At 36.7% G+C, this 22,489-nt stretch overlaps 1 protein-coding gene across 1 annotated transcript; it reads right to left on the bottom strand.

Moving 5' to 3' along the window:
• Positions 1 to 1,361: 1,361 nt before the first annotated feature.
• Positions 1,362 to 22,037, bottom strand: CMAS (cytidine monophosphate N-acetylneuraminic acid synthetase). The gene is made up of 8 exons (XM_011283838.4): positions 21,686 to 22,037; positions 14,205 to 14,347; positions 13,903 to 14,058; positions 8,520 to 8,653; positions 6,710 to 6,804; positions 6,171 to 6,342; positions 5,220 to 5,373; positions 1,362 to 1,951 (listed from the first exon to the last, which is right to left on the bottom strand). Exons 1-8 carry the CDS (start codon positions 21,943 to 21,945, stop codon positions 1,761 to 1,763), a joined length of 1,305 nt encoding a protein of 434 aa, XP_011282140.1. The 5' UTR covers positions 21,946 to 22,037; the 3' UTR covers positions 1,362 to 1,760.
• Positions 22,038 to 22,489: the final 452 nt, after the last annotated feature.

Below are 22,489 nucleotides of genomic sequence, written 5' to 3'. Positions count from 1 at the left end.
AGTAGTTTGGTGAGGACTGAACTGTCTCCTTATACTTGGCTATGGGTCACCAAAATGAAACAGGGACCACAGAATAATTGTAGTACTATAATCATATACTATGCACAATACTTATGCAAAGTATTTACTTCAGGAGTTACTCTGGCAGGAGTTTCAGGAATGAATGATTTGTGTGGTGATGAAAGGAAGAACTTGAGAAGAAGAGGCTAACAGAGGCATTGCTAGAGAATTGCACAGAATAGTTTAGTCGATTGGGGTGGAGGAACCCACAAGAATCAGTAGGAAATGAGGCTGGAAATATCAGGTTGTGTCCAGAGGACATTTGGACTGGGAAATGTTTTATCAAATTCTGTGGTCAGCATGGAGTCACTAAAAGATTTTGTAAAGGGTAGCAGCGAACATGTGAACAATTAATCTGGCAAAAGTATTGGATAAACTGAGAGGACACTGGGCTAGTAGTATCAAGGTTAAGAGTTGGTATCTGACAAGACATGAAAAGGTGACATTGAGAAAGGCTATGACATGAAATTTGAGAGGTACAGTCCAGGGATCTGGCTTATGAAACAAAGAATTTGAGGTGCAGTCAGAACTTACAGCAGAGACTAGATTCTGGAGTCATTGCATGGAGGCTACAGCTTAAACTTTGAATGTACATGTGGTTCTGGAAAGAACAAGAACTGGGGCTAGAATCTTCGAGAATGTGTACATTTAAGGGGAGAGGAGAAAATAAAGTCAGCAGTGGAAAAGCCACAAAGACGGGAGAAAAAACCGGCACAAGATACAATGGAAATTAGAGTAGAAGAGGCTCATTTTTTTCTCCCAACAACGTCTGGCCTGTAAGGTCAGACTCTGAACTGTACAAATACACCCAGTCCTGACAGAAGAAAAGAGCTTCCTGTGTGACTTGGCTTGAATGACTTGCTTCTTGCCAGAATTGAATTCTTTTTACAGGGTAAATAGATGTAAATGTTCCACAGGAAGTGGTTAGTGTTTATTAGGTAAAAGTCCACATTTATGAGATGACGCCTCACTTTTGGAATTTAAGCAGATAGGAGACTACTTTGTGGTGGCTGTAAAATTGTGGTGATAGTCAAATTTTGTATATAAAATGATCCTGACCTCAGAGGTAACTGCAAATGGTTTATTCCAAACCAATATACAATCTTCACAAATATATGAATTTTTTTGGATATCTCTATTTGCATGTAGTGCACACTATACGTATACATACCTAAAGTACGATCAGATGCTTTATGTCAGGTGTTTAGTGGCTTGTTTCTCGTGCTGATTGCACGGTCAGTGTTTAAAGGAAATCATGGAATGTTTGGCAAGTCTCCTCTATAGCAACAAGACAGTTTTCATCAAGTTTGTGAAATGTAATTTTATTAATTAATAGAAGGGCATGTCTTACCAGACACACTGTCCCCAAATAAATAAAATCTCAGCATCATTAAAAGCACACAAACACACAGTTTTACAGGGTACAATACAAAGTCAATTTTGATGATATTCTTACTTGCATTTACTAAAAATCTGAGAAAGATTGTATTAATCTCTAAATAATTATCTTGCATAAGGAGAAAAGTAGAGCACAATTATTTCAGAATGTTTTGGAGTGACAATTTGCTTTAAAATATATTAAGATACATCACAGTTCAAATCACACTCTCTGTAACATTACAACATGGAATTGTACTTAATCAAAAATAAAAGTGGCTGAAGAAGGCTGTATACTTTCTTTCCTAACATTACAGTAATTTCTATTTTTGGCATGAGTTAATAACCTTTTCCATTAGTAGGAAAATGTGCTCTGCAAACTCTCGGAGGGCACCGCGGCCACCATTACATTTGCAAATATATCCAACAGCCTTCTGGGCGGTGGAACAGGCATCAGCGGGCACGCCACTTAGGCCCACTTTCTTCAGGCACTCCTCATCAGACACTTCATTTCCTATTGAGTAAAAGAAACACCGGTTGAATATTCAAGGAGACAAAGAATACTCTTTCTGTTAATGCAAAAAAGCAACCAGTAAGTACTTCTGGTAACTTAAATAAGACCTCAAGCACTCATGTAAGAATACCATGGGTGTGGTGGAACAAATATGTTCAAGTATTTACAAGCGTAATTGAGGTCTAAGGTTTTTCCTAAGCACTTCAAAATAAACTCTTACCTGTTAAAAAAAGAATGGCCTATAATTTCTGATTGCCATGCACATTAGAATTACTAGAAATTCTATATACAAATTATGAATTAAATTTTTTATTTAAAAAAATCCTAAACACATGCAAGAACCCCAAGTTCATGTGGAATACTTTTCGATGTTTTGGACTATTTATTGATATTTTTCTCTTTTCTCCACTCCTTCCTTTTTAGAGAGAGAGGGCTAAGGAATTCATAGACATCATGTTTTACCCCAAAACTCTTCAGCATCTATCTCTAATACATAAGTATATATTTCTCTAACAGATAAGTATATATTTTTAAAAAGTGACACAGTATCATCAAACTAACAATATCAACAATTCCTTGGTATGTGTTCAAATATCCCCAGTTGTCTCAAATTTTCTTATAGTTGATTTGTTTCAATCGGAAGCCAAACAAAGTCCACATACTGAATTTTGTTGATATGTATTTTTACATACTTTTAATCTATAATAGTTCCCTCTGATTTGTACATCACTCATTTTTTAAGTTAAAAAAAAATGTTTGTTTATTTTTGAGACAGAGAGATGAGCATGAGTGGGGGAGGAGCAGAAAGAGAGGGAGACACAAAATCCGAAGCAGGCTCCAGGCTCCAAGCTGTCAGCACAGAGCCCGACGCAGGGCTTGAACCCATGGACTGTCAGATCATGACCTAAGCCTAAGTCGGACACTTAACCGACTGAGCCACCCAGATACCCCTGTACATCACTCATTTGTTGAAGAATTACCATCACACTGACGAAACTACATCCTTTCTCAACCTGCCTGCTCTTCTCTCTCCCTTTCTTTTGTATTGACAGGATGAATTTCACAGGCTCCCAGTACGTTAGATTCACCATTCTGAGTATAATTATTACTACATCCAACTACACTAATAAAATGCTGGTTAAAAAAGAGTTTACTTGTTTTAAATCTGTTCCACATTTATCTACTGAAATTTTAAAAGTTATTAAATATGTTGAAATCTGAATTTTTTTCACTGAAAGATGATGAAAATTAAAGTTAGCATTTCTTTGCATAGTGTAACCCTTCAAACAAAGATGTATTTATTAAAATTTACTTACACAAGTGTTGATATTTTTAAGGAATATGTTTCTATACATTTATGTGACCCATACAAAATAGTGCTTTTAAAATAGTGATTTAAGATAGTGATTTTAAATCACTAATATTTAAAATAGTGATTTTAAAATTAAAATTTGGAGTCCATTCTCTGTTTTCTTGTTTTCTAACCTCTGTTTTTTATAGTTTTTTTTTTAATGTTACATAAGTAATGCATTTTCTTGGTAGTAACATTTTTTTAAAATAAAGGCATAAAACAAATCAGTATCATCCTACTTACCAGTATTTATGGATAATCACTATATTATCACATATATAATTCCACAATTTACTCACATAAATGATACACACTGTTATTACTATCTGCAGGTACTATAATAGGCATTCTATATTATCTTCAATTTTCTTCCCAATGGCCTTATAAAGTTTGATTTGTGTTTATATTATATATTATAAATAGGAAAACCAAGGCTTAGAGAAGCTCACTTAAGGTCATGCAGATAATAAGTGTATCTAGAATCTGTTATACGTTCCACTAAAATTGTTTTCTTCTTACAAAAACTGGATCATTTTCTATCAAGGATTCTGTAGTATTCTTCTCCACTGAATTGTCACATGTGCTTCAAAGGCCATTCCTGAAGTCCTCAGATAACATGCTCCCACAGCATTTCTGTGTTTCTTCTTTAGAGGCCCATATTACCCTTGTAAATATTTATTTCTTACATGGCTTATGTTATATGTATTTTAATAACTTGTCATCAGTAATATCTAAAATTAGACATTTGACTGCATGCTCTGTAAGCAGTAAGTCCCAGCAACCAATCAAGCCTGCACATGGTATATTTAATAAATGCCGAAGTGAAAATCTTGTGACATCTCATCATATCCATTTGCATTATGCACTATTCCATTTTGTGCATATTCTATTTTTGCAGGGTATTTAAGTGGGTTTTTTTTCCTCCACTATTGGCACATTTGTCCAATTTCCTTCCTAGATTTGGAATTTAAGGGTTAACAGTAGATATATTTTAAAAGAGCAAAACTTATCCATGGTATTCTATATGTTAGGATAGGATAGGTATCTCATATTCCTATATGTTAGGAATCTGATAAGTACTTTGCCCAGATTACCTCATTGGTTCTTACAATAATAGATCTATGACATAGGTACTCTTGGCATTTCCAGTTTGCAGGTGAGGAAGTTAAGGCTTACTTTACCAAAACTGACTAGTCAGCAGTGTGGTCTGACTCCAAAGCATGTGCTAGTAATCATTCTACTACGATACACTTGATATATACTATCAAACAAACCTCTAGAAAGATGTCCCAATTAAAAAAAATTTTTTTAAAGTTTATTTATTTTTGAGACAGAGAGACAGAGCATGAATGGGGGAGGGCCAGAGAGAGAGGGAGACACAGAATCGGAAGCAGGCTCCAGGCTCTGAGCTGTCAGCACAGAGCCCGACGCGGGGCTCGAACTCACGGACCGTGAGATCATGACCTGAGCCGAGGTCGGACGCTTAACCGACTGAGCCACCCAGGTGCCCCAAGATTGTCCCAATTTAATACTTTCCTTGGTAGTGTAAGAGAGTTCCTATTTCTCTTCAACTATGCCAATCTTGGGAATTTTCTTTCTTAGTTCTTTATTTCTTTAAAGTTTTTTAAGTTTCTTTACTTTTGAGAGAAAGAGAGAGACAGAGCATGAGCAGGGAGGGGCAGAGAGAGAGGAAGACACAGAATTCGAAGCAGGCTCCAGGCTCTGAGCTGTCAGCACAGAGCCAGACACGGGGCTCAAACTCGTGAACCGCAAGATCATGACCTGAGTCAAAGTTGGACATTTAACCAACTGAGCCACCCAGGCACCCCATTATTTCTCTATTTCTTAAAAAAAAAAAAAAACCCAAAAAACAAACCCCTAGCCCACTTTATCATGGCTGAATAATAAGACACCAACCAAGATACGCCACTTCTTTCCAGCACAGTCCCATTTCTTTTCTCCATTCATCCAGAACTGCTAGCTTGTCTGGTACATTGACTTCCATTTTGCAATCCAGTTTTAAGGAAGAGAGTGTCTGCTTTGAACAGGCCCTTTCTGAGATTAACCTCACCTTAAAAGAAAAAAGAAAGAGAGAAAGGAGGGCAAAATGAGAAAAAAAAGAAATCAACTATTTCATAATAAAATAACACCAGGTAAATAATACAAGTCACAAATGAGTAGTCTCCTGAAAGACCAATTAAGTAAAATCAACAGATATTTTAAAATGATGAATCTTTACAACATTGTATTTCTAATAGTCTAATAAAGACACTGTTTACAGTGGAAAGGATCCTATCTGTTGGTTAAAAAAATATAACATACATTGTCTGACACTAATTTAAGATTCTCCTATAATTCGATTTACCCAGAGGAAAGTCTATAACTTGTCTCTTGTGCTGCTTAGGAACACATATGAAAGATTTCTAGTAAATCTTACTAGAAACTATTTTAGCTTTCATTTTTACAAATATACTAAATATTAAATTATTTTGAATTCAAATTTATCAATCATAAGAATAGGTTACATCTTAAAAATCCACAAGATATTTGCTTTTTTTTTTTTTAATGCTGATAACTTACTTTTTCTGAAATTTTTTTTAGTGAAAGATCCTATGGGAATTACTAGATAGCTCCTATTTAAAAATAATATGTTTATACTTACTGAATAAATAAGAAATATTATTTGTTGATTGACAAATTTCTAATTTTATTCATCTAAAAGTATGATAATTTTCTAGTCATGTGAAGGCTAAATTTCAGATATTTTAATAGATAATACTAAAAATTTAAATCTCTTATTTCCCTCACACGTTCTTTGACCCTGAATCATCATCTTAAAAAACATCACTATATTCAGGGAGCACATACCTCAATACCACTTTTCTTTAATAAACTTATCCCAATAGCATCTTTTACATCATAAGATATTATTTCTTTTTGGTCTCCTGATACATAAATGTGGCCATTGGTGAGACATCCATCAATATTGCAAACCAAAAGTTTTATCTCCTTAAGCTTCTCTTTGCCAAAATAGCCATATCTAAAAGAAACCAAAATAGACCTCTGAGTACAAGTACAATACTAATTACTCCCTCTCAACTGGCTAATACCAGTAAACGTAGTAACCATTCCCATTCATTCAAACATTACCCTTCACATGTACACTTCAGCTTCTAGTGAAAGAACTTTGAGTACAGTGGTCTAACCAGACCATGTGTTTCTCAAGTTACTGAATAAGCCAACTATAAGTATACTTTACGTGTAGGTCTTCCTCACATGAACAAACTAATTGCAAAGATCCTAAAATGTCTGGAGTATCAGAAATTAGTGTCTAGAAGCACAACTCAGTGTATCTACTAAAAATATGTCAGGGTCCAGGGCAAAGGCTATGCAAGTCTTGTTTTTACCTTAATACTCTCTGTTCTGCAATAGGCCAGTCAATATCCACATCTATGTCCACACTGTGCTCAGCTCGCATTTCGTAGTATGCCATTTTTCCACCCTAAAGATAGTATAAATGCCATGAGTACTGTTTTTAACATTCGTTCACCATATCAGAAAGTTTCTTCTAATTAGAACAATGAATCCATTTCTATGATACTGACAAAAATAAACCCAGTGAAATCAGTGACTTACAATAAATAACTGTTTTCAGAAAAAAGCTTTTTGTTTCCTATATATTCAAACTATACACTATAATATTGTTCAAATTCTATGTGCACAGTGCAAGCTTCCCATTTTTCTTTAAGTAGATTTCTATTTTAAGACTGAATAAAGCAGAAATACCCATCTTCCAATATTCTGACCATGAGGAATTTTCTAGAACCCCCCTAACTGTATCCCATTTTTCTGACAGTCTCTCCTGTCATCATCCAAAAGCAGCATAAATGTTCTCAGAACTTATGTTCCAATTTGCAACTGAGTGGCAAGACAATGGAGGAAAAAGAACTGTAGTATCTATTGTACAGAATTGTCTTAGATCCCTGAACTACAGGGAGGGTAGACAATAACTGTCTGGATCACACGTGGGCAAAGGGAGGGACAGTTTCCTAATTCTGGGATCTGGGGGCAAGGAGGGAGGCCTTTCCTATGACTGTGATAATTTGAATGTCAAAATCAATTACCGGGAAATTTCATTTTTTAGAATTCTCAGTCTCTTCATAAATCTTATGATGATGAGATACTTCATTGTTCTCTACCTTTTAGGAAAGGGTCAAAACACAGTCCCCTTAGCAAAGAGTTTGGAAAGGGTGATATCTACCTGTGTCAAACTTAATTTTCCTGAGTACTCAAACTTAACTAAACAGTCTACAGTTTGCTTAGATACTGCCAGGAGACTGTTAAAAATACTTTTACCTCAGAGCATGAGTCACATTGGAATTTTTACTACAGAGAGTAGAGAGTTTTTTAAATGCTGATTTTGAGTAACATAAGGACCTGAATCCAAATCCCAATAGTACCACTTACTACCTATTTATGCCCTGAGCCAAGTACTTCCTTTTCCAAGCAGCCATTCCCTCCTCTGTAAAACTGGGCAGGAATGTCTACTCTATTCCAGTGCTATGGAGATTACATGAGATAACCTATATAAAGTGTTTGGTATAGTCCTTGGCACACAGTAAGTGCTGAATAAATAACTTCTATTAACTAAAAGGAACAAATGGTATATGATGTAACCATGTAGGCTCTAAAGATATGAGAGGCGCTCCCAACCCTTTATTTTAAAATGAGAGCAAAGAGACTCAGAACAGATTAAAATGTACACTCAAAGCCACACAGTTAAAGAGAGAACTGTAATCTGGCTTTCCTGACACCCAGGTTGGTGCACTTCCATATCTAATATATTTTTTGTTTTGTCTCTTTTTGAAAGCAATAGATTTTTATTCAACTGTACAACCAATGTGACAGTAACCAAACCATGGATTAAAAACAGAGTTTGAATGGAATAAAATGAAAGTCGGGACACATATACAACATTTAATATTTGATTCATTTCTCAGTTGTACCAGAATTCCTTGCATATCTACTGAATGGACTCCAAAGATTACTTTAGTGTAAACCTACAGGATAAATGCCTCAGATAAATCTTATCGGTTATTTCCTTTCCTCTGGGGATTGATACTTTTCTTTATGAACTGTGCCATAATTCTTCCTTAGAACTGAGGAGGTATACATACAAAATGATTTAAAAGATCTTTGCAAAATGAAGGCACAAACCTGTAAATAACCCATCTCTATCAAATGTCTTTTAGCAAAATAAAATGAGCCATTTTCATATAATTCTCCATCCCAGTCTTGTCGACGAGGTCGTTTAGCTGGATTCAAATTCAGAGGCTCAGTCACTTCACGAACTAAAAGCAAAAAGCTATAGTAAGTCTACATTCCTTTGAATACTGAATATTCATTTAGTAATTAAAAAAAACCCTGAAAATGTAAAATATTTTTCTATCTTGATAAATAGCTAAATAGATTTTTTTAAAGGAACAAAATCTCTAATAATGCTGATGATTTATCTTTGCTAATTATATTTGAAAATTATTAAACAATACATAATAATTATAATTACTTTATACTACTTATTATCTAATCATAGAAAAATAAAGTATTTTATAAATGAACTCTGAATAATTGAGGTTTTAAGGCATTTATACAAATAAAATTTTCTGGGGGGCACCCAGGTAGCTCAGTTAAGCATCTGACTCGTGGTTTTGGCTCAGGTCATGATCTCACAGTTCCTGAGTTCGAGCCCTGCATCGGGCTCTGCACTCACAGCACAGAGTCTATTTGGGATTTTCTCTCTCCCTCTCTCTCAAAAATAAATAAATAAAGATTTAAGAAAAAAAAACTAATATAATATTCTGGGAGGACATCAAGGCAAACTTAAGGTAGCTTCAAAAGGGCTGATCTTGCCATAAAATATCCTTATTTAATATTTGAGTGCTTTAATCTATTTCTCATTATTTGCTTCTATAGAAATACAATGTATGTGTTTATATAATGTGGTTGAGAAATTACTTTCATAGAATTATTATAGAAAACTGAAGATTTCCTCATTAAATTATTAATACTTTTATGTTGATAAAAATGTTTGTATATTACTCTTACCAGAGTTAAAAAAATATACTAAACATAATAATAAATACTATTTACTTATTCTTATCCTTGGTAATGAAGGCTCAGCAATATCAACAGCAGTGATTATAACATGATGTAACAGATGGAGCCCTCAGTACTGGGAAATAGGGATCCTCTTGCTTTTTCACTGTATTTTTCCCAAAACTGTGTTTATGGATGTGTAATGATATGCATCATGATTGTGAGTTTAATGCTGGTGATTCCTCAGAATCCTTCTTTACTTTTGGCTGTCATTATCTGTGTAACGGCTTTTAGAAACAACTTCCACTTACTTCCTTAACTAAACCATCCTCTGTTCAATTCTACCCCACCAGTGTTTGGTATAATCTATGAAAAGTATTCAGCAAATATACATTGGATAGCTAGCTACATATAGTATAGTTTTATAGGCAGTGTATAAATAGCAATGAATATGGCTCCCTCTCCTCTCTTGGAGTGTGCAGTCTGGTGGTGGAGACAGGCAATAAACAGACTAGAGAATTCAAGTGGCAGTCTGAAGAAAAGCAATGAGAGGGGCAAGTCTTTCTTAAGTGAACAAGGATCAGTGGCTGTTTTCTCCCTAGGGATGTTTGAGGACTGAAGAAGTGAGAAAGATCAAGCTTGGCATAAGCAGAGGAGCTCTACTGGGGTAAGGAGAACCCAGAGGTTTGTCATGGCCCTTTGGACTAGAATCATAGATTGTCTTCTGTAGGATCCCAAACACAGAGCTAGTTCTTCCTACCCAATTACTCCCCTACAGGACTTCTGCTGAGTGTACTGCGGCACAAGAAGCTAGGGATGGGTTGCAAGGCTGGGCTTAGAGGTTTTGTGGTGCTTAGATCCTAAGGCCCTGTTAGCATGGGGTTATTACTAGCAATACATACAAGATCTATCTCCTGGCAAGATACCTGCACTAAGAGGTAAAGGGAAATTAAAGGTTGAATCCAGCACAACTCCTAACTGGATCAAAGTGACTAGCTCCATATTCCATCTGCCTGATAGAAGAAAGGGTGTGTCCTTTTGGAGGAAAATAATATATTCAGTTGACCTTTGAACAATGCCGGGGCTGGGGCACCAACCCCCCACATGATTGAAAATCCACATACAACTTTTAATTCTCCCAAAACTTAGCTCTAAGAGCTTACTGTTTACCAGAAGCTGTACCAATAACATAAAGTCAATTAACCCATATTCTGTTTATGTATTGTACTGTTAAAATAAGCTAAAGAAAAGAAAATGCTATTAAGAAACTCATAAGGAAGAGAAAATACATTTACAGTACTGTACTGTATTTATTGGAAAATATCTATGTATAAGTGGACCTGTGCAATTCAAACTTGTGTTGCTCAAGGGTCAACTGTACTCTAGTCTCTATGTCAGGCATATGACAAAATTTGAGTCATGATGAAGAGGCACAAATACATTAGCCATAATTAGAGAAAAACAGTTGTAGAAACAGAACTATAAATGACTCAGATGTTGGAACCTGCAATTGAGGATTTTCAAATAAATATCATAAATATGTTAACGGTATTAGAGGAAAAGATTGAAAAACAAAAAAAGATGGAGAATTTCAACTGAGAATGTAATCTCTAAAAAATAACTCCAATGTACATTCTATAAACATATATCTGAAATAATTCACTGGACAGGATTTACAGTGTACTACATAAGTCAGAAGAAATGATCAATGAACTCAAATATGTCAACATAAATTACTTAACATGAAGCACAGAGAGAAAATCAACAAACGATACAGAACAGACTGTGAGAGACAGGCTTAAAATTGTTTAAAATACACTTAAATCTGGGTCCCAGAAAGAAAGGAGAGAGAAAATGTGGCAGAAGACATATTTGGAGAGAGAACAGCGCAGAATTTTTGCAAACTGATGACAGATATCAACCTATAAACATGAGAAGGTTAAAGAATTCTAAACAGGATAAACACACACACACACACACACACACACACACACACACACACACACACCACAGCAATACAAATTGGGAGTCAACTCTGAAAAATTAAGATACAGAGAAAATCTTAAAAGCAGGGGAAAGGGAAAAAAGGGAAAAAAGACATTATATTTAGAGAAACAATGATCAGAAAAACAGCTGATATCTTAAAAGAAACAATGGATGGTAGGAAATAATGAAATGACACGTTAAAGATGCATCTTCAAAAGGATAACATCTTACAAGTGCAATCTTAAAATGCTGAAGGGAAAAAGGTAAATCAAAATTTTATATTCAATGAAAGTACCCTTTTAACATAAGGATGAATTATAGACATCTTTCGACAAACAAAAGCTGAAAGAAGTTTTTACTAACAGGTACACACTGTAAGATAGAAGCACAGATAAGTAGAAAGAAATGAAGAATAATAGAGAAAGATAAATATGCAGGTGGAGGTAAATGATAATTTTAAAATAATTTTTAAAATACCATTAATTGCTTAAAATAAATACAACCACAATGTATTGTGCAGTTATAATATATAGAGAATTATATGTAACAATAATAGTACAAAACAGCAGGGGCTAAATAGAAATTTACTTTTGTAAGGTTTTTAATTATTTGTGAAAATACAAATTCAGGGAGGCTATAACAAACTGAGGGTACAAAGTGTAATCTCTAGAAGAGTGATGTTGAATAGAAATATAGTGTGAGCCGCATATATAATTTTAAATTTTCTAATGGCTACAGTTTAAAAAGAGTAAAAAGAAGCAAGTGAAATTAACTGTAATAGTATATTTAATTTAGCCCTATGTATCTAAAATGTTTTTTAACATGTAATTAATATAAGAATTATTAATGAGACGTTGCATATGCTTCTTTCATACTAATCCTAGAAATCTAGTATGTATTTTACACTTAATGCATATCTCAATTTGGACTAACCACACTCAAGTGCTGACAGTACAAGAGACTACTATATTAGATGGTAAGGTTCTAGCATGATAACAACAAAAAAAGATTACAAAAAGTTATACAATATGAAATAGAAGGATTTTTCAAATATTGATTAATCCAAGAGCATGTTTAGTAGTAGTGATTTAATAAACAAGGAACATAAGAACAGAATCATAAGAAATACCATTCTAGGTTAGAATCCTTGTTCTTAATAGCATTCTGTTTTACAGTGGTTCTAGGAAAATATATGATAAAGACAAAGCTCTTATCCCTAACATTCACGTCTCAGTGTTAAAAGATATTTATTCAAACATTTCTAATTTTCTTAAAAATACTTATGGATATATTTTATATGGCTTTGTCATCTATTTAATGTACATTTTTCTTGAACTTCTTTAATCATATAGCATATGAATCTCAATATTCAGTTTAACACTGGGCTTCCTTGATTTGCTTCAAAAACTTGTTTTAAAGCTTTAATAGATTCTTCCTAGAAATTATTTCCTCAGAAATAAGAACTTCTGGGCCACCTGGGTGGCTCAGTCAGTTAAGCATCCGACTCTTGATTTTGGTTTAGGTCATGATCTCACATTTTGTGAGATCGAGCCCTGCATTGGGCTTTGTGCTGATGGTGTGGAACCTGCTTGGGATTCTCTCTCTACCCCTCCCCAACCTCAAAATAAATAAAAACATTTTTTAAAAAAAGAAGTAAGAATTTATGAGATTTGGTAAATAAGTTCAAACTTTTATACATATAACTTAACATAGAACCTGGCACAGAGAAGATACTCAATAAACATATACTGAAGGAAGTCAATCAGTAAGTATATTTACTGGTACATTTTATTGGTTTGGATAACATTCATATGTTGAGATAGAAGAGTCTTATTTTCAGCCCTTCTTTATCCTCTTGATTGCTCTGTTTTTGCACTGTCTCCAGTTTCACTGTATCTTCCTTACTATCTCCTTTAAGTTACACATGTTAGAGACAATTAGGCCAGCTTTCCTATATTCAACAAATGTCAGGGCACCTAACAGAAATCACACTGCCTTTCCTGATGCATGTTCCAACACTTCCCTATTTGTTGTTCATCCTATTCTTTATTGCATATTTTACTAGTTTATCTAGCTAGAAATCTGGCTCCAGCTAAATACTATGGAACTCTTCTTATACAGGAGTTACATATTTTGAGAAGTAATTCTACAATTCATTCTTAAGGTCCTCCAGAACTTTTTGGTTGATTTCTATTCCCATAATTCTAATATAATTTAGGAATTTACCAAGCAAGTCTAGGACAAAGAATTATTTCACATCTAGAAAAAAATGACATGCCTGCCTGCCTCAAAAGGCAAATAGTGTTAAAACGTCCATTTATAAAAGGTTAAAGCAAAGAATTTGGTCTGTCTTGTTTCAATAATCACAAGACTTAGAACTGATTATAAATGTCATTGCCTATTACAGTTAAGAATCACGTGGTCTCTTTTACTGCTCCCCTCCTGCCTAAGGATTATTTACCTATGAAAAAGCTGATTCTCCATAAAAGCTAAAATAAAGACTGATATGACAGATTACCTCCTTTCTGAATTTCACTCCATCGAAACTGATGGCGTCGCACAACAGAGAAAACAGAATCGTATCCTTCTTCTCGAATCATTTCCGCAACTTTTTGAAGGTCAGTGGGATGTAAACACGGAGAAGTTGCTTGAATATTTCCCACAATGTCAACCTCTTAAAAAGACAAAACAAATGAAAAGAACATCAAAGTTCTTTGCGAGAAATAAAAGATCTTAAATTCAAATGTGAAAGCAAGTCTTATGAAACAATTAGCAAGTTAGAAATCACACAACATCTTGAATAAACTATCAAATTCATACCATTATGATAATTAAGAAATTCTATGATGGCATCTAGTGAGGTAGAACTGTCTTTTGAAACTTCAGAACTTCTTCGATGAACTTGGGCACCAAATTGTTTGGCCACATTCTCAATTTCATCATGGTCTGTTGAAACCCACACACTGTATGGATATTAAAAAATAAATATAAAAAGCCAAATCATTAAAAGAAACCACTAAAGATAAAAAGGAGCTCTGCAACCCCAAAATACAGCTTACGTTAAATGAGAATAGTTTTTATGCCATCAAAAAATAATTGCAGAGCTGAAGTATTATAAAATTTAAAGAATTATAAAGTATTTTGTATATAAACTTTAAATGTCTGAATAAAAATGCAGTATCTAGTTTTAACATAGAGAAGGTGAAGGTAGGATGAGAAGATGGTAAAGACAGTAAAAAGTGAACAGTAAAAGCAAAATTTATGTCACTAATGGAAATATTTGTTTACATATAGAAATATTTATATTTGTATTATGCATATCATTTAAATAAATGTTATTTATGTAGCCCTAGATTTAGTTTTATAAAATTGAAAAAAAGTGATATTTGGTATTTTTAAGGCTACTGGTATATTAAGTAAAACAGTAGTGGTAAAGTTCAAATCTAAAGGAAATAAAGAAGATCCTTCTTCTTATTCCTCATTCAAATCCAAATTACTTGGTGAAGGATTTTAATATACTTGCTAAGAAAAAAATGGATTTGGCTTTGCCAAACATTGAAGCTGAAAAAATTTCAAGCTTAGAAGCAACTAAAGGCCCAAGTCTAGGCTCAAAATAATCAGGCAATCCAACTCTCTTGTTTTGCCAACTAACAATGGGTATACTGTAAAAATAGGAATACACAATCAACTGAGTTATACCCATTGACAACAATTACAGACATGGGAACATGACTCGATGGACTCTGGGAAGTTTAACTTAACTGCTCCTTTAACCACTTCTTACACAGTTCCCCATTTAAACTTTGTAAGATGATGACTAGGGGTAAAATGCTACTTTGGGGAAATGTGCTAGTCTCTATTGAAGTTAAGTATCCTGGACCTTTACAAATTTCCTTTGCTAGAAACAAAAGATGTGAATATTAATCTAGCCACAATGTTTTTAATAGTGATCTTATACGAAGATAGTTTAATGGGGGTGCCTGGGTGGCTCAGTCAGTTGTGTGACTTAGGCTCAGGTCACAATCTCATGGTTCATGAGTTCGGGCTCTCTGTTGTCAGCACAGAGCTTGCTTTGGATCTGCTGCTCCCCACCCTCTCTCTGCCCCTCCCCTGCTCATTCTCTCACACAAAATTAAATAAACATTAAAACAAAACAAATATAGTTTAACGACTTACAGTCTTTGGCATATGCATTTATTTTTCTTTTATCACCTTCACTCAACATCTACTGGGGGTAAGAAGAACTGCATATTTCAAATGTCTGTCCTCAATTGTCAAGAGTGAAAAGAAAGTGAGAAACTCAAGAAAAATTTCTAACATCTCCAGATTTCACTTATTAATATCAGTTATTCCCTTTAGCCTAGTAAACAAGATGAGCCACTGGCTAGGGGTCAGGTGTCTCACATTTACTGATGTCACTCTGTGCATCTCCCAAATGCATATTCAAATCTGAAATGTTTGAAGGCAGATTTTTACTGGAGAAATGTCACAGTCAAAAGTATATAACAAAGTACCAATGAAAACCTAGTTTTAAATTAGAGAAGGTGAAGGTAAAATAAGATGGTAAATACAGTAAGAAGTGAACAAGAAAAGCAAAAGAAATCTAATTTATGTCACTAATTGAAATAGATCACTAAAGTTGTTTACTTTATTATTCTGATTTTCTGTAATGAAAATTCAACACCACAGACTCCAATGATATTTTTGAAATGCTTAAAAGATAAATTAAAAATGGTAGAGGTTTTGGAAGAGGTTTGCTTGTTTTTCTTTTCTTCCTTTTATCATTCATTCATTTCTTCATTCATTAAATGCTTACTGAGTGTCTACTATGTTTCAGGTCCTATTTTGGACACAGGAGATAACAGTCCATTTTCTCAAGAAACTTTCAGTTCTCAACCTATCGGTAGAGACAGCAGCCAACACAGTACTCAAATTCCCTTTAAACCATCAGGGAAAGAGAAGAAAGCAATGACCAACCTCTCTACAATGCTTTATTCTTACAAAGTGTTTTTATAGTGCCTGCTACATAACATGCTCAATCTATATTTGTTAATAAATTAAACAAGAAATGGTCAACAGCATGGGATCTGAAGGAATGGGTTCAAATCCTGACTCCACCATGTTAGTTAGCTGTATGACCTTAGGTAAAACCCATAATCTCCCTCAGCCTCGATTTTCACTAAAATGCAGGTGATATAAAAAAAAAAAATACAGGTGTAATAATAGTAATTACCTCATATGGTTGTTATGACAATTAATACAAACCACAACACACAATAAATATTTCATAAATGTTAGCTATTTGGTATAATAAAATAGGAATGGTAATAAAGGAACATCTACATGGTCTCATTTTTTTTCATGTTTATTTATTTTGAGAGAGAGCGTGAGTGGGGGAGGGGCAGAGAGAGAGAGGGAGAGAGAGAATCCAAGCAGGCTCAATGCTGTCAGTGTGGAGTGTGGACGCTTAACCGACTGAGCCACCCAGGCGCCCCTACATAGTCTCATTTAATCCTCACACTGGCTCTGTTGGAAAGGGAAACTGAAGTTCTGCCTTTACAACTTCAAAGGTCCAAATGTCTAATCTGTATGTATGAAAATAGCATCCCATATGTAGACTTACAATACAATGATCATCATTTATTAAAGGGATTACGTAAGCAGATAATTTTCTTTTGGTTTAAGGGAATCAGAAGAGGGAGAGCAAAAAAGAAAGAATGAGCAAGTGAATAAAGAGGCCTAATAAGATTTAAAACCAGTACAGAGTAAATGTCAAAGCCTAATGCTAATGGCTTTAGCCTCAAATGAAGTCATACAACATCTAACAGGATGAACAGGAATATCAACCCTGAAGCCTACGTACATTATTTCAAATCATAAACTGCCATTTCATGGACACTACAGCACAGGCCTGTCATTAATCATAAATCCACACCCTAGAAATGAAACTTCATGTTTGTTTTTTTCCCAAGTATGTTAGGCAATATTTACAAAATCTATTTTTTCTGAGGTTTACTAACACAGCACTGGACCACTGTTGAATATCAGGCTCTTATAAACTCATCTCAAACAATAACTTTTTACTAACTGAAAAATTATCTCAGCATTTTCCTCAACTGCTAATTATCCAAATTTGTATGCAAAGTTAGTAACTTGGAAAGTATCATTAACTTTGACTCTGTGCAGGCCAGAAAAATCTACCTCAATTACTACATCATGGTTTTGAACAAAATAATCTCCAAAGCGTCTTCCAGCCCTGAAAAACACAATCAGGCAGCTATAATTTTCTTCAATTCCTTCCTAGGGTAAATATTTGTCAAAGAAAGTAGAGGTCAGGGGCAGCAAGGCTGCTCCAAACATGGGACTGTAGCTTTAGAATAAATCAATTAAATCCAAATTAACACATTTTAATTGAGGTTCTAATACATTAAGCATACCAAGAAAAATGAGTGCCTGCTCACAAGAAACTCTTCAACCTGTTAAAGAAAGGGTCAGCCCAGGCCAAATCTGGCTCACAGCCTGCCTACTTCTGTTAATAAGCTTTTAATGGAATACAGCTATGTTCATTCACTTATGTAATTTATGGCTATTTCCACAACACACAATAGCAGAACTGAGCAACAGAGACCATTCAACCTGCAAAGCCTAAATTATTTACCATGTGGCCCTTTACAGGAAAAGTTGGGTGGACCCCTGAAATAGAATAAAGCCACAATTCCATTAATTCTTCAAGGTCAAAGCATGCTAGTATTAGGAAGAATTCTGAAGATAATTACAACTTTCTCATTTTACAAGTAAGGTAACGGTGGCTCATGGAAGAGATGAAGATTGTAAAAACCCTCCATACAAGGGGAAAACGTCAAGGATGGGTCACACACTATATAGAGACACTATTCTAAGGGCTGTGTATACCACTACCTCATTTAATTCCCTCAGCAAGCCTATGAGGCATATAATTAAGTCCATTTTGCAAATGAGGAAACTGAGGCACAGATGTTAAGTGATTTACCCAAAGTTCCAGTTAACATGTGGTGAAGCTAGGAATTCAAATCTAGGGTCTACGACTGTACTTTGCTGCAATAGTGCACGCACTAAAGAAGGTATGAACAATGCTGCTATGTGCAGAAAACAAAGGCACAGTTACTTCCCATTGAGGGGATCAGCAAAAGCTTCAGTAAGGAAGTAGTGCTATTCCATTTTATTACCTTTTTAAACTTTCCAGATCCCTAGAAATGATGCCACATAGCAGACAGCTATGTGAACTAAACAGTAAAATCACATTAGTATATAGTATTGTAAGTTTGAGAAGGCAGGAGTCAGATTATGCTCATTTTGCTGGTTAAGGAAAATACTGGTTTTATGTCTTCAAATTCTATTACTAGTACAGTAGCAGATACCATAGGTGGCTGGAAGTATAAAATACCATTCCTATTGTTAAGATGATTATACTCTAGTCTAGATGTATTACATAAAACTGGTACAGAAAAAGTTCTCAGGAATCATTTATTCTTTCATGGAGTTTTGTACAAATGCATTTTAATAAATGGAAACAGGAGAATCGCCGCTTAATATATACATATATTTCCAATAATTTTGTAGCAAAATCCCCTATGTCTGCTATAATGGCTATCTGTTGGGCTTTGACTCCCACCATCTATTGCCCTTTGGTGATCATATTCCAATTTCTCTCTTGATGAAACTGTCACATGGTGCTTTAGGGGGCGCTCCATCACCGGCTCCAAGAGTGGAAGGGGCCACTAAACTGTACCAATACAAGCGCTGTTTTAGCCAAAGTGACTGGCTCAAGGATGACCCAAAGAGACTTTAAAGCTGCAAAGAGGGCAGCTCTTTTCGGCTGGACTGAAACCTGGAAGGATAGGAACAGTAAAATAAGGGGATAAACAAAGCTGGACACTAATGCAGATAAGGTCAGGTTTAATTTGTTAACGATGGCATAAACTAACTCAAATTCCTCCCAAAGGCTGGAGACTTCTTAAAGGCGGGTGTGTTAAGGCAAAGGTATCGTGTCAGGGCTAAAGGAGGTCAGTCCTTGTGACTAGACCATCTGGATTTGTCAACTGGTGCTTATCCAGATCAGAAGCACACTTCTAACTTTAGGATGGGGCAGCAAGGTGCAAATTGAAGCAAGGTGCCCATCAAATTTAGGCCCTTAATTTTCCTACAGGGACTGGGAGGGAGTGAGAGTTACCTACTGGGATGTTTGCATTTCAAAGAGATAGCTCTCAGGTCCTTGAGGAAACAGTTTTGGATGGTAGATTTACATTCTGAAGCATGGTGAAGAGGGCTGTAACTGAAAACTTTCTAAAGTAATTGTTCTGAGAGGGGGTTCAGAGGCTCCCTGCCTGTCACCAGGTTGTCCCTGGAACAAACAGTAAATCCTCCTGGCAGCACTGAGTTTTCTCAGCCATCTTAAGGGGGTTGGGGGGCTGGGATCATCCTAGGAACATGGCCTTAAGCTGCTAGAAACCATACTAGAGTTCGAACAAGTTCTTCCGCGCCAAGTTGTTTTGCGGGACTCAGCATAGCCACCTGACACCATAAAGGGAGAGCCTATCCAGAAGAACCAAGAAATAGAAGATTCTGGTGATGGAGGGTACTGGCACCATTCCCTTACCTTGCTTGATTTGTCTTGAAACTATTTAGCGACACCCAATATAGTATATATTGTTTGTATACCGCCTGTTTCTCATTATAATGCAAGCTCCTTGAGACTAGGGACTGAACCCACTGCTGCTAGTGTTACAACCTCTGGTTAAGGACACAGAACAGTGCCTGTCACTGTAGGTAGTCAATAAATATTTGCTGAATGAATAAATCGTTCTTTGCCTTTGAATCTCATTGTACCTGAAACAAGCCTTACCTTTTGTTAAGCCAGGTTGAAAGGAGTTTCCTGACATGCTACCTAAGAGTTGTAAATGAGTTTTGTTCTTAATCTACTGTGAATGTAAGTTTTGATCTCTACTTCATTGCACAGAAATGGCATATCACTGTTGTCTGGATGCACCCTCTCGGTCCTCTTTTTTTCCCCCAGTGTGCACTCTTTGTAGGGATGAAAAAATGTCCAAAGCCTGTGAGCTCCCCAATGACAAGAACCATGTCACTTCATCTTGGTGTTTCCTTAGGTGTCTATGGCAGAAATTAGGGCTCAGTAAATGTTTCCTGAATTGAACCAAATCCCCAAGTCCTTCCCTATCTCTGCTTTGCACACTTCCTACTACACTACTACATTAGTGTTATCATCTGGGTGCCTGCCCCTATTTACCTTGCTCCACCCAGGGCTTCGTTTGGATTAAAACATTAAGAAAATTCGTAAATTCTTACTTTGGGAGTATCTTTTTTTAAACAAGACTAGTTTAATGAAAATCATTTACCCACATATTAATGTGGGCAATTAACTTGCTCCAAAAACAATCATCTCTTTAAAGACCAAAAACCCAGGCATCAAGAAGTTAAAATAATTTACTTTCCACGGTAACAAACTGAAGCACAATTAGCGTGAAGTTACTATGTGTAAACTCATTCCTGACACTGAATTCTATTTTCTTTTATGAATGACATCAGCTTGTAACTCCTGACCAAAATGGCATATGGTAAATGGCTCTGAATGATGAACAATTAAAACTGTCTTTAGGGCAGAGAGGTTCCAAAGATATGATAAAAACCATTTAGAAGCATATCATAAAACAGCCTGCTGTACGTTTTCTCACTATCTCTTACCTATGTACAAATGTGGGTAGCTTTTTAGATTGTGCTGACTCACCAGGCACATAGCTTGGAGTATTTTTCAAAGGTCAGAAAGAGATCTCCAAGCTGAGCTTGAAACTCGAAAGCCTTGACACCTCACTCCATTCATGAACCCGATGCCTCCCTAATCGATCGGCACCAAGTGGTTATCAGAGGCTGAGCACCAGGGGAACCCCAATGGCCTCTGTGTGCAAGAGTTCACATATTACCGCAGACGTTTCATAGGGGTGGCCTCCTTTACCCTGTGAGTCAACCAGGGCGGCGGACACGGTTGAAAAGGGGAAATCTCCCCTTTTACGCAAGGCATTCTCAAGGGCAGGGACAGGAACTGTCCCAGATCAAGACTATTAGCAGCTACGGAACAAGGAAGAAGCTGGAGCACTTCCTCCCTGGGCTCTCAACCGGGGCCCAGACACCCCGGATCTTGCACACCCCTTCTAATAACAATTGCCCTGGGAGCCCCAGCTCTGCCAGCGGCCCGGCTCCCCGTCCCGACCCCCGCCCAGGCCGCGCCGCCCACTCTCGCACATGCGCACCTCTGGAAGACCCCCGAGTCCAGGGCCGCACGCAGGACCCAGCCAATAAGCGGGACCCCCGCCAGGTGCTTAATGTTCTTCAGGGGGATGCCCTTGCTGCCGCCCCGGGCCAGAATTAGGGCCGCCAGGTGCGGGGGCTTCTCCACACCTCGGCCCTGGCCTCCGCGGGAGTTGCGCTGCAGCTTCGGCGGCCGGCCCCGGGAGGGCCGCCCCCGCGGGTTGGAGACGGAGGTGGCGGCCCCCTTCTCCACCGAGTCCATCTTCCTCCCACGCCTTCTCCCCAGCTTCTCCACATCCGGGAGCTCTTCTCTCGCTACCTCAGCTCGGCGCCGCCCGATCTCCCCGCCCGACAACTCGCGGGGGTGGCTGTTCCTGGCCCCGCCTCCGCCAGGGGCCGCCCCTCGCGAGGCATGCCGGGAATTGTGGTCCGGGGCCACCTCGCCTGGATGCACAGGCCAAGGAGGCTCTGGCAGGGCGACCCCAAACACACGCCAGGCGGTGAGAGTTGAGAGATAACTGCAAAGAAGTTCAGCTTCTAGAGGGAGGGGGTTGATACTATACGGAGGTGTCTAAAATAGGCAACATAGATTATAGATTTATTGCTAAAGAACTTCCCCACTTAAGAATTGTAATGGGTTTCCCACTGCGCATTAAGATGCACCCTGACACAAATCAATCTTGTATTTTAAAATTACGTTTTAAACATATATCTTTCTGTGTTCCTGACTCTTTATTTCCAAGAGATCACCTCATCCGAATGTCCCACAGGCACCTTAAATTCAACGTCTAAAACCTCAACTCTCC

The sequence above is a fragment of the Felis catus genome, chromosome B4 (assembly GCF_018350175.1).
Source record: "Felis catus isolate Fca126 chromosome B4, F.catus_Fca126_mat1.0, whole genome shotgun sequence".
NCBI classification, from domain to species: Eukaryota; Metazoa; Chordata; class Mammalia; order Carnivora; family Felidae; genus Felis; species Felis catus.
Note: the sequence above shows the minus strand (reverse complement) of the source record. Positions and strands in the feature narration are given on the sequence as shown.